At 36.4% G+C, this 13,338-nt stretch overlaps 1 protein-coding gene and 1 long non-coding RNA gene across 9 annotated transcripts in view; one reads left to right on the top strand and one right to left on the bottom strand.

Annotated features, from left to right (window-relative positions):
- The window catches only part of PDILT (protein disulfide isomerase like, testis expressed), a 70,146-nt gene that overhangs the window by 14,344 nt on the left and 42,464 nt on the right, over positions 1-13,338 (bottom strand). For all 6 annotated transcript variants that reach the window (XM_074207132.1, XM_074207130.1, XM_074207131.1 and 3 more), the window contains 6 exons: positions 13,089-13,199; positions 12,880-13,005; positions 10,699-10,896; positions 8,192-8,312; positions 5,303-5,481; positions 2,546-2,632 (listed from right to left, as the gene is read on the bottom strand). In XM_074207132.1, coding sequence (XP_074063233.1) covers positions 2,546-2,632; positions 5,303-5,481; positions 8,192-8,312; positions 10,699-10,896; positions 12,880-13,005; positions 13,089-13,199 — 822 coding nt within the window. The remainder of the gene's footprint in view (positions 1-2,545; positions 2,633-5,302; positions 5,482-8,191; positions 8,313-10,698; positions 10,897-12,879; positions 13,006-13,088; positions 13,200-13,338) is intronic.
- The window catches only part of LOC141502406 (uncharacterized), a 38,442-nt gene that overhangs the window by 12,162 nt on the left and 12,942 nt on the right, over positions 1-13,338 (top strand). For all 3 annotated transcript variants that reach the window (XR_012472519.1, XR_012472517.1, XR_012472518.1), the window contains exons 3-5: positions 2,266-2,343; positions 9,554-9,734; positions 12,463-13,224. This is a non-coding gene — a long non-coding RNA (uncharacterized LOC141502406). The remainder of the gene's footprint in view (positions 1-2,265; positions 2,344-9,553; positions 9,735-12,462; positions 13,225-13,338) is intronic.

Below are 13,338 nucleotides of genomic sequence, written 5' to 3' on the forward strand. Positions count from 1 at the left end.
CCCTTCCTTCTGTTAGTTCTTCTTTTCCTCCTCCCTCCCCCTTTCCCCTTTTAATACCTGAAAGGTAAGATAAGTTTCTTTACTTATTTGAGACTGTGTATGTTAACTTTAAGCCAAATCCAATGAGAGTAAGATTCAGGTGGTTCTCACTTCCTCCCTTCTTTCCCTGTATTGCAATAGGTCCTGTGTACCTCTTAATGTTATGTGATTTTCACCATTCAGTCTCCTCCATCCTCCTGTCTAGTTACTGTGCCCTTTTTAAAGGAGATATTGCTTTTAAGTCATTCTATCAGAGTCATAGTTAAGTCATGAGTGCCCATTATTTCTTGCTAGGTATATTCTCTCTACTATAGTTACAATTCTTGAGAGTTATGAGAGTCTTTCTCCCAAGTGGGCATATAGCCAGTTTCATCTTATTGGATTGCAGGTTTTTTTCTTTATCCTTTTATTTTTTTTACCTTATCACATGTGTCTCTTGAGTCTCCTGTTTGAAGTCCAAATTTTCTATTTGGCTCTGGTCTTTTCATCAGGAAATTTGGAAGTCTCCTATTTCATTAAATGTCCATCTTTTCCCCTGGAAGAGAAGGCTCAGTTTTGCCAGATAATGAATTCTTGGCTGCATTCCAAGCTCCCTTGCTCTTTGGATTCTCTCATTCCAGGTCATTTGATCCCTTAATGTTGATAAACCCAGGTCCTGTGCAATCCTTACTGTGGTTCCATAGTATCTAAATTGTTTCTTTCTGGCTGCTTGCAGGATTTTCTCTTTTATCTGATAGTTCTTGAATTTGGCCACAATATTCCTTAGTGTTTTCATTTTTGAAATCTCTTTCTGGAGGGGTTGATGTATTCTTTTTTTTATGTATTTTACCCTCTGGTTCCATGATGTCAGGGCAAATTTCCCATCATGAAATCCTGTAATATTAAGTGCAAGCTTTTTTTCTCTTCAATATTTTCAGGGAGCCCAGTGATTTTTAAATTGTCTCTCCTGGTTCTATTCTTGAGGTCAGTGGTTTTGCCAATGAGGTAGTTTACATTTTCTTCTATTTTTTTATTTTTGGTTTTTAACAGATTCTGGTCTCATGAAGTCATTAGTTTCCACAGACTCGATTCTTTTTTTTAAGAGAAGAATTTTCTTCATTTTCCTTTTGCAACTTCTTTTCCAATTGGTCAATTCTATTTGTGAAGTGTTTTCTATTTGTCCAATTGTGGTTTTAAGAAAATTATTTTCTTTTTGCATTTGCTCAGTTGATGTTTTGAGAGGATTATTTTCTTTTTGTATTTGTCCAATTGTATTTTCAAAGGATTTATTTTCTTGTTTCAAGGTGTTAATTTTTCTTGAGTTTCTTTTCCCAAATTTTCCACTTGATGTTTAAACTCCCTCCTGATTACTTCAAGGAAGTCTTTCTGGGCTAGAGACCAAATCATATTCTCCTCAAAAGTTCTAGATCTCTCTGAGTTAGGATTTTTAATTTCTATTTCTGTGGACCCCCCTTTCTACTGGCCTTTCTTCATTTTCCTAAGATCTTGTGCTGGAGGAGGGGCTGATTCACAGATGTTTCATGTTGAGATCCGTAGAAGCTTTGCCCACTGGGTTTAGTAACTCCAAGTGGGCCAGCCAGTAGGGGTGCTAGAGGCTTTTCTCATATGGCTTAGTAGCTCCAAGTTGGCTGGCCAGTAGGGGCTACTGGTTGCTTTCTCTAGAGTGTCTGTGACCTTGATTTGAGGCACTCTCCCTAGGCCTGGAGTGGGTGGGTGGTGCTGCTGGATATTGTTATACTTGAACAATGTGGGCTATGCTCTGGGGGGAGAATGTTAATCTCCCTGTTCAGCTGAGGGAGCTCTGCTGCCTGCACCTAAGCCTGGGGGGTGGGGTGGGGGATTGTCACTGTGTTTGTTCTGGGAAGAAGACTCCACTGAAAAGAAAGTGTGGAGTCCAGAGTATTCCAGACCAGCCAAGCCCAGTGGATCAATATCCAGCCACATTCTGCAACTCTCTGTGCTGGAACTCATCCTCCATCCCTGCTGGGACTCCTCCTGAACTCTGCTACCATGGCCAAAGACTCCACAGCTTCAGACCCCAACTCCCACAGTCATAGCCTCTGTAGCTGATATTAGGTTAGTCTGGCTCTCACCTTGCCCCCATTGACTCTCTGCTCTCTGTGCCCTGCTCACCCATGATCCCCAAAGACAAACCTTGAGTGATTCTTTTTCTGAGTTTTTTCGATGGAATTTCTGTTAAGAGGTTTGTTTCATATTATATTTGAGGTAAGACCAGAAGACACAGTGTCTGTCTGCTCTCTGCCATCTTGCCTGGAAGTCATCATCCTACAATTCTTGACCTGGGTAAGTATACCTCTTGTCTTTATCTAGTGCATTCCCCTGACTTAAAATAGTTAATACACATAAGCCATTCCTTGATTCTAAAGAGGAAGAGAACATGATATTGAGTGAAGATCTATCCTAATATGCAATTGATCTTTTAATTACCTAGTTCCTGATGTACCTAAGTTGGGTATAATAATTAAGGATAAATTAAAATCTTTACCTCCTCTGATTCCATTTGAAATTTGACTTCTTTTTCCACAAAATCAATGAAGGCATCAAGGGTATATTCACCATTATATGGTACAACCTAGGAAGAAAGAAAAGCATAAGATAGTGGTTCTACTTCTCTTGCAATCACAGAAGGAAAACAAATTGTGGCTCTACAGGGAATTGGAGTTGGGATGGACTTTAAATATCATCTCATCAAAAGCTCTTACCTTACAAAAAGGAAACTGAGGGTCAGAAAAGTTAAGCAACTTGTCTAAGGTTCCACAACTGGTAAACAGCTAAGTCAGGATCTGGAACACTTCAAATCTAGTTTCCTTCCCAAATTGCCATATTCTTTGGCCCAAGAAATTCCTACATGGTAGTAACTGATAAGGTGTTACTTCAGTTTTAAGCTTTTATGACTTCAGCAGCATAAAAGCTATATACTTACAAAAACTTCATTTGAAATATTTTTAAAATATTAAAATATGATATACTTTTATTAAAATTCAACATAATCACCATCCTATGTTATACATTTCTCTAATCAGTTTTTAAACTTTAAAAAAACAGCTGCTACTCAGTGACTCAAAGGATTGCATTTCTATTCTTAACTATAAGATCATTCATAGAATGAAATTTTTGATGTATATGTGATCCCCACCAAAAAAGTCTGTGATAGAGAAGTGATCCAGGTGGCCAAGTAAAAGTGTTCCCTCAGTCAATGCACTGGTCTAAGAAACCATCATCCAGAAACTGTTGCATGCACAAAACATAAAGAAAGAGTGTTCTTTCTTATCAAAATAAAAATTTATTATTCAGAATTCTCAAATCTAGATAAGTGTAGAAAAACTTAATTAACAGATTAATTTAACAGATATTTTTCTAAGGTTATAGCATTTTTCTCTATATAGTATTATGTGGTATTTTTCTAAGTTTATAATATTTATACTTCCGAAATTGCTAAAACTTTTAAATGTCCTAAGACTTTTGGAATACCTTGTTTATGTAGTGCTTAAAATTTTTCAGTCTTTTTTTCTTAATTGCTTTAACTATTATGATTCCCATTTCACAGATAAGAGAACAAGACTGAGGGAGGTTAGATGGCTTAAGTGTAGTTCCACAGCTAATTAGAATAAGAATATGGATTTAAATCTGGACTTTCCTGAGTTCACAATACTGTCACGCTTCTTCTGGTATATGACTTTCATAATCTTCCTGAAATGTTTATTGCCTCTGGGATAATTTTTGAATGCCTCCACCTGGCATTCAAGGTTTTTTTAATTCCCACTCTTTCCCAAGCAAGCAGCCTCTCTTCCAATTCCAATCAGTCTCCTGAACACCTTACTCATTCCCATTTCTTTTTCTTGGTTCTAGTATTTTAAACTGCTTGGAATGGCCCCTTCCTACCTACCCACTCCACTCATTTAAAGCCCATCCATTCAAGTACCTCCTCTGTGAAGGATATTCTTCAAACACTCCAGTTCACACTGATTTCTTCCCTCTTCTGAATTCTAGACACTGCGTTTCTTAACACTTTATTGTTTCTAATTTGTTTTCATGTATTAGTCTTTCCTCCTTAGCTAAACCAGTAGTGTCAAACTCAAATAGAACCAAGGTCCATATAGTACATAAGGAACCCTGTGAGCAGATAATGACTTAGGAAACCACACATTAACAATATCTATGTTTTATTGCATTTTTATTTATTTTATTCAATATTTTCCAATTACATTTTTATATGTTTCTGGCATTATTCAAGAGTGCTGTGGTCTATCCTGGCTAAGTTTTTGATACCCATTAACTAAACTCTGGATCCCTGGGAATTTATATTCTTTGGGTTCATACCCACATACCTACCATGTCAGCACAAAATAGGTGTTTGGAAAAAAATAAACTAGTTGATAATTGAAAAGAAGTCAGGAGCAATGTTGGGGAGCCCTGGGCTTGGAACCAGTTAGGACCATGAAATCCCAGATTTAGAGCTCAAAGTGACCCTAGAGATCAGCAATGATGAAACTTCTACTTCTCTCATCATTTTTTTCATATCATTCCATCACTGAACCTACTTCTCACTGCTCATTGGTATTTTTTAAATCAATTTGATTTTTGTATTCATCAAGTCTTCTCAAAAAAGAGATTAGGTCTATAAGATATGGTTCATTGAGAGAGAGAGAGAGAGAGAGAGAGAGAGAGAGAGAGAGAGATCATGTGTGTGTGTCACCCTGGGTAGATTAACAGCAAGGAGTTACTCACTCTGGGGGAAACCTAGAAAGAAATCTGGGATGGAGTTTCCCCAGTTGAGGAACTAAGAATAATTAAAGGGATATTACTGATTCATGGTATTCAGCTTCCCCACAAGCAGAGAAAGCCAAGGGAATCCAAACCTGGATTTCAAATTGAATCAATCATTCAGGACAGTTGGGTTGAGAAGGAGGCTTGGTAAAGAGAAGTTTTCTCTTTACATTTGAGTGGGTAGGGGAAACTGGGCCCTCCTGCACTGTCTCTAGCAGATAAAAAGTTCCTTTTTTTTATCTCACCCTAAAAGTCACACCCAAGATATAGAAAGAGGAAAAGTTGACCCCTCCCATGTAAAAGAAAGAATCTGCACAGTGCCTCTCTTCTCTATCCTTACAATTATGAGAATAAGTTTAGGGATCCATCAAAATGTTGAAGTGTTGATCATTATCACACTCAAACTCAAAAAAAAGACCCCAAAACAGAAGTCAGCCTTGATTGAAACTTTAGGGAAAACTGTAAATTTACCCACCAAATCAGTTTTAGCTGGAAAGAATTTGAAGAATGGGTACTTTTCCAGGAAAGTCTGATGAATGTCATTGGCGGTGATGTCAATTTTTGCAATAGTGACAGATTCATGGTAGTGGTATTTCTTGCCTAACTCCTCTAATATTGGGAGCAGAGTCTTGCATTCATAAGACCATGGAGCATCTATAAGAGAAGGACCATAGGAAAAGATATAGTAAAGGAAGAGGAACAAACTAAACAAAGACTTGGAAAACCCATGGTAACCCTCACTATAAATGAGGTCACTGACATTTCCCTTCCTGTTTTTCTTGCTCTTGAAAGTCCCATAATCCCATTTTGAGGAGAAATTGCCTAAGATCTGCTATATCCAGCTATAAGAAATGCCAGAGTAGCCATTTCCCTTCTAACCTAATCACCTTTAATGGTAAAAAGACAACAATTTTTTCTCAGAGAGTGAGCAAGGTTATTTCTTAAGGTTTTGGAAAGTTTTGAAGTAAATGAAAATTGAATGAGTACTGTTCTTTCCCATCTGGGATCCTTCCTTTGCTCCTTCCTTACTTCCCTCGCTTCCCTGTCCCTGGGTCTCTGAGTTAGTTTAATCCCCTATTACTCATGAACTTCCATTTTCTTGTCCTCAGAGGTATACCAAGTCCCTAAGACATTAGTTAGCTTTGTCTGCTGGTTTCAGGACCTAATGGATCTACCCAGGGAGCCCATTCTACCATAGCTTTTCTTAAAAGAAAATGACAGTCAGATTTTGATTTTCCCTCATTACCATGACTTTCAGTGGTGCTAAATGAGCATTCTAACAACTTGAGACTTCTATTCAGTACAAAAAGATGATTGGAGGGAGCCCACAATGTTCCATATGAACATCTAGGGATTTCCATTATTTCATCATTTGCACCTTATCTGACTTACTAGTGGAATGGAAAAGCCAATAAAGTCTTCTTCCAGTCTCTTCCCACTTCTTGACTCTAACAACACTCCCATAAACACATAATGACACCAAGAAGCTCACTCCCAGCACATTCTTACTTTGCCTTCCTGACAATTATATATTCTTTATAAATAAAACCTAGGATAGACACAGAAATTGCAATTTTCCTGATTTAAGGAATGCTCGGATAAGGAGACTCCTAGCATTGTTGGTTTGCATTTGTGTGACTTATATGTTTATGGAGTTATTTGGGGGGAGGGATCAGTTAAGAGGTTAAATGGCTTGCCCAAGTTCACATAGTCAATATATGTCTGAGGTAGGATTTGAAACCATTTCTTCCAAGCCCCAAGAACAAATTTATATTGCTATGCACACTGCCTTTCATGACAGCTAATCCCAATGCCACATGCCTTCCATTCCTTCCTCCTTCTCTAGCTACTAAATGTTGAATGTTTCCTGAATATAAATCCTTGCACTATGGTTATTATTGTTAAAGAATCCTCAGCCTTCAAGAATCTTTATTTATTTCTTCAATATAAAATTATGAGTGTAGACAGCCTCAATTATTTAGGGATTTTCAAAGAAGAAAGTGACGTTCTCCTTGGTCCCCACCCCCTACCCCCAAAATACCATTTCAGTTATCAGGGATTCAGATGGATTCAGGATGGACTGTTCAGTTCAAGGTATATATACACACACACACACACACACACACACATATATATATATATATGTTTATATATGTTTATATATGCATATCTATAAATATGCATGTATAAAGCTAGGGTTATAGAAGTTTGGCAAAGCTCAAATCAACATACAGAACTGGAGCCTGGCTTTAATGTTATCATATTATGATATTATATCAAGATTTCTAGGAAACAACAAGAAGACAATTCTATTTTCATGGTTATCTCACTTATGAAGTACCTATTATAACATCAGGCACTGTGCTAAGTGCTGGGGATACAAAGATAGGTAAATTCAATCCCCAATCTCAAGGAGCTCCCAGTCTAACAAGGGAGAACAGGCAAATAACCATGTTTGAATAAAGTGGATATAATGGCTAAAGTGGAGACAATTTCAGAGGGAAAGTGCTAGCTTTAAGGGGTATCAAGAAGATATAGGAACTCCCTCTATCAAAACACAAATCATTTTTAATATGGTAGATAAGTCTTTGGGAAACGCCTCTGATTTAGAGCAGTGGTAAGTTCATACTCACTTAGCTACTGCGATGAATGAAATATTAACTCCAGTCTTCCTGGATCCATATCTACCACTGTATCATAGGGTCTTCCATGTTGACAAATGCCTTCCTATTCCTTGAAAGACTGTTAGTTTTTCATGAAATAGTACTTTGAGCATAGCAACTAATGAAGAGGTGATATTCTGAATTATATTATTGTGTTGGTTTGTATATAATCCCTTCAGCAATAAGGGTAATAAATGAATAAACATTTCAACAGAACTCACTATTTCTGTGTATTATGTGTACTTCACATATATTATCTCATTTGACAATGACCCTTCTTTTTAAATTTCAACCTACCATTTTAATAGATCGATGTTATTATTCCCATTTTACAGTTGAGGAAACTGAGAAAAAGAGAGGTTAAGTTATTAAATGCCGTTTCTAAAGCATTTACTTTATCCTAGGCACTTTAAAAAACTTATTTGTTCCTCACAATAACTCCAGGAGTCATAATCTACTATTATGTCCATTTTGCCGATAAGGAAGGTGAGGCAAACAGAAGATTAAATGACTTACCTGGGTTCTTACAGCTATTAAGTGTCTAAGGTTGAATTTGAACTTAGGTCTTCCTGACTCTGGGTCCAGGATTCTTTCCACTGAACCAGGTAGTTGCATCCAATAATGCCTCATCAACCATGTATATGATAATACTTGGGCCCCATAATACTCTCATGGATTCATTCTCCCTGAGCAATACTTACAGAACATTACAAATGCATTCCTTTTATGACTGAAGACAACCTCCTTGAAGTTCTTTCCAACAAGCACTTTGACAGGTTTAGTATCCCAGTCTTTAGGAATATTCTCACTAGGTAATTGTTGCTGAAAAGACAAATTCAAAAGCTCAAAGTAATTTTACAATGGGAAAGTACAAAGATATTGGCCCCAGTCAACATGAATGAGGATGATGAGGGATTTTTTAGTCTGTCAAAAATTAAATATTTGATTTAAATCTTAGGACATGGGATTATTGATTTGGAGCTAGAAGATACTCTAGTTACCTAGGATTATAGATTTGGAACTAAAAAGAATGGCAAAGATGCACCTAAATCATAGATTTTTTTCAGCTGAAAATTCTAGCAAATAAGAAAGTAAAGTCCAGAGATATTGTGACAGGTAATAAATGGCAAAACTGAGATATGAACACAATTCCACTGAGAATACAGTAGGATTTTTACTACACTATCCTATATCCTATAGAGAGGCAGGTAGGTGATATAGGGTGTTCTTCTGAGTTTAAATCCTTCCTCAGACACTTACTAGCTGTGTTACCCTGGGTAAATTATTTAATCCTCTGCCCTGGTTCAGTTTTTCATCTGTAAAATGGTAATACTAATAGAACCTACCTCCCAGGGATGTGAGGATTAAATGAGATAACCTATATAAAACTCTTTGTAAGTCTTATAGTTCTAGATAGATAGATAAATAGATGGGGATAGATTTACTATTACTATTACTATTACTATTACTATTACTATTACTAACTATTACTATTACTATTACTATTACTATTACTATTACTATTACTATTACTATTACTATTACTATTACTATTACTATTACTATTACTATTACTATTACTATTACATATACTGTTGGACCAATCACTAAATGTTATAGTTGTTGGTTTTGTCTCCTTAAAATAATATAAATATTTAAACAAAAATTCTCATATTTTCCAATAGCATCTACTGTTACTTAAGTACAAGTTAGGCACTCACTCCATAATATTTTGTTGTTTCATTGATCTCCAAGCCCTTTTATGAAACCTGGCCCTCAGCTCCCCCCATATATATATATATATTTTATAGTCAATGTACCCTAAGTGTACTCCTTTGATTCTTCTCATTTTATTACACCTTTCAGCTGAATTTCTCTCTCTCTCTCTCTCTCTCTCTCTCTCTCTCTCTCTCTCTCTCTCACACACACACACACACACACACACACACACACACACACACACAATAACTTTATTGCAGATGACTCTGAAAATAGAGTAATCATGTCTCTAAAGATGTCTGATGAAGTGCAAAAACATCACTAATCTTTCTTGCTATTTTTAGGTCAGAGAAAGAAAAGCAAGAGTCTTTTCCACAAACAACTGATAAATGGACTACTCCGGACAAATTAAGGTGGTGGTGGGGGTAGAAGAATAGAATATGAATTTATGAAACTCCTACTGTGTGTTAGGCACAAATATTTATAAATTGTATCTCATTTGATCCTCACAACAACCTTGGGAAGGTAGGTATCATGATGGTCCCTATTTTACAGTTAAGGAAATGGAAACAGTGAGAGGATAAGTGATTTGCCTAGGGTAAGTTTCTGGGACTAGATCTGAACACAAGTGTTTCTGATTCCAGGTGGAGGGTTCTAGCCATTGCCCCCTAACTACCACTAGCAGGGGGAGGCATACTCTGAGAGCTGAGATTATAACTTATTCACCATGGAATTTTTATTAATATTAGCTCAAAGCACACAACATGGGTTGGGAGAATAGAGAGAGGTATAGTATGAGTTCTTATGTCCTATACAGAATTCTTATGAATATAGACTAATTAGAAGTCAATCTGAATCAGTGAAAATTATGAATTTTGTTGTAATTTTCTTACTTTCAAGTATACACAAATCCAAATAGCCTAACTATAGAGTTTCTTCAAGTTCTAAAGGGATTTGCTTAATGAATTATTGATAATTATTTATAATTAGAATATCAATTGATTGCATGCAGAAAGCTTCCAAAGAATTGGCAATTAATGTTTGGGAAGGATTTAATTCAGAGTGAGATGCAATGTTTGGAAATTGGTTCTACCATTTACTTGTTATGTGATCTTGGATCATCCAAGTGGGAACTCTGGAATAAGCCTATTCATCAGTTAACCAATCCATACTCATTCTCTGTCAATTAAGAAGCTCAAAGATTGTTGGCAGGTATTAAGTATTCTATCCATATTGTTATGTGCTCATTGAAATAACTAGATCTGTCCAAAAAGGAAGGAGACTTTTTAAAAAAAAATTATCAAAATTAAAAGTTTTTCCTATTACCCAAGAAAATGGAATATATTTTTTAAAAGCATCCCTTTCTCCTGTGTAGGAATATCTATTATATCTGCCCATAAGAATGGATCTGAACAGTAAAACTATGGAAAATTAAGTTATTACACTACTCATTTCCTGCTCAAAAAGCAAAACAAAATAAAACCCAAACCTTCGCAAGCCCATTCAAGAAGTTTTCACAGAAACTGTTCATATTTTTGAAGGTTATCTCCTCAGCAGGCATTCGATATCTCATGTTCTTAGTCACGTTTAGGATTCGGATACCAGGAATGTCCCAAGAAGATATCTGGAAATATTCTAAGACATGGGTGTTGTCAACTTCATCTGTATTAACAATAAGAAAGATGATCTGTCAAAACAAAACAAAAAAGTTATCACTGAATTCTTTGTCAAAGTGTAAGATTTTTGCTAGATCATATATCACATGATGACAAGCTTCAGTCTTTTCCCAGGCTATCTTAACCATGGAGTCAAACTTAAATAGAAATAAAGGTCACTAACTCAAATATAAGGATTCCTGCAGACCACATAGTGACTTAGTTTTAAAATGTAATGTTATCTGTTTTAGTGTATTTTTATTGATTGTTTTTAATAAATTCCCAATTACATTTCATTCTGGTTTGGTAGGTGTTGTGTTTGACACCTGTCTCAACAAATTCTCAATTATTCTTACTGTTGGAAGACACAGATAAAACAAAACAACAGAAAAATCTAACCTCTTCCCCTTTTCCCCTCTCCCTACTCCTTTTCTTTCTCTTCTTCCTCCTCCTTTTACTTCCTATTCCTCCCAAGTAGTTCTGTGGTCATGATCAAATCAACTCTGCCTCTTTTCCTGGAGGAAATGTAACAATCTCCTCTCACTATTCCTTTTACTTCCAGGACCATTGCTTGCTCCTCCCTGGAATCTTGCTCTGAGACATCTTAATTTAAAAGACACTGACCACACCCTCCTGTGCACATTCATTCCTGCCATACCCCCATTACAGAATCCCACACTTCAGCTCCTCACATTGGCAATTATTGACTGATGCAAGAGTGGGGATAGAGACATCTCCAGCTCCCAGCCTCCTCCATGCTGGCAGTCATTCCTTCAACAACACAGAAATCTCATGATGTCCCTTGATATGTTTCTTCTTCTTGGATATCTGCACACCAGATGAATATTACCCTCTTCCTATCTACCTTAGCCAATTAGTGAAAAAAATTCCTAGTTACACTAATAAATAAAAAAGGAAAGCCACTAAGTACACAGCAAATAGTAACTAAGGAGGCAGCCCAGTTACTTGACAAAGTAGATAATCCACCAATTAGTAATTGAGAATTGCTGGTAAATGAATCTCTCTACAATACAGATTCTATTCCATAATATTTTTTCTCTTCCTTTGTCAAAGCATTTGCGGAAAGTCATGGTCAAAGTAGTCTACTTGTTAAATACTGGCACAAAGTTCCCCATTAACCCATCTAGTTATGACTTCAATTCAGACACTTGACTTTCAGTCCTAGTTACCAACCAATAGATTGTTATTTTTAACATGACTTTTGCCTGGCATGATGGTACATTCCTGTGACCCTGATTTTGGGGAAGCTGAAGATTGTAGATTGAGTTGCAGTTGGGGTAATGCCAGTCAGCACCCACACTAAATCCTGCAACAATACGTTAAGGCCCTGGGCATGAAAGGCCACCAGTCTGTCTCAGGAAGGGTGAACTGGCCCAGTCAGTAATGGAGATTAAAGTTTCCATGCTGATGAGGTTCTTGATGGTCACTGTACTTTCAGATTAGGCAAGATCAGGAGACTCAAGACATCTTCCTCCACCAAAAAAAAAAAAAGGGCACTTAATCTCTAAAAAGCTCAGTGTCCATATCCATAGAATTACAACGATAATACTAGTAATACTTGTCATTTTTGAAATTAGGTCAAATCAACAAAGTACAGCAGAAGACAGAAAAGGCGAACCTTTTCCCCAACAAAGGAACTCAAGTAGCAAAGAAATGAAGTTAAGAAGAAAAGGAAGAGACATATGGGAAAAGTCTGGAAGATAAGAAATATGGATTTTATTATATTTTTATTCTGAACAAAAATCATGTCAATCACATGTAAACCACTGTGGAAATTGGAACTATTTTTGAGCCTATACTTGGGATATTTGTGGAAACAAGCCAAAGTAGCTCTTTATCCTACACATAAAAAAGCAACACATTGATCTTTTCTGTATAAACAGAGAGCTTGGGACAGTCGAACAACTTCCCCACAGAATAGCTTATGCTTAACCATGGACCTCTGGTGACCTCAGGTAAACAGATAAAAAGGTACCAATAGTCTCTTCACATACCTTGTTCTTGAACTCCTGTGCCACAGACTCAAAAACTTGAACTAATGCACCAAATTCTGTAGAGTTCTTAGAGATGAAGAGCAGGATGTGATTCCTAATGTGCATATCATAAATCTGATCCATGGTCTGAAATATCAAAAAAAAAATAAGTCATCTATTTGAGATCAACACCTTTCCTGTCCATTGTTTTGCCCCTTTGACACACTTACCTCTACACTGTACTCTATAACCAAGTCCATTGTGAAGAATTTTATTATTTTACTGAGGTCCCTCAAGATGTGCCTGTCTTCTTCACATTCTTCAAAATGCACAATTACTCCCTTGGACCAAAGAAAACATTTTAAGGTAAGGCCTATACAGGCTATATATATATATACATACACATATACATATACATATATATATATATATATATATATATTAGGATTACAATAAATATTCTTTACATGATAGATTGTA

The sequence above is a fragment of the Macrotis lagotis genome, chromosome X, assembly GCF_037893015.1.
Source record: "Macrotis lagotis isolate mMagLag1 chromosome X, bilby.v1.9.chrom.fasta, whole genome shotgun sequence".
NCBI lineage: Eukaryota > Metazoa > Chordata > Mammalia > Peramelemorphia > Peramelidae > Macrotis > Macrotis lagotis.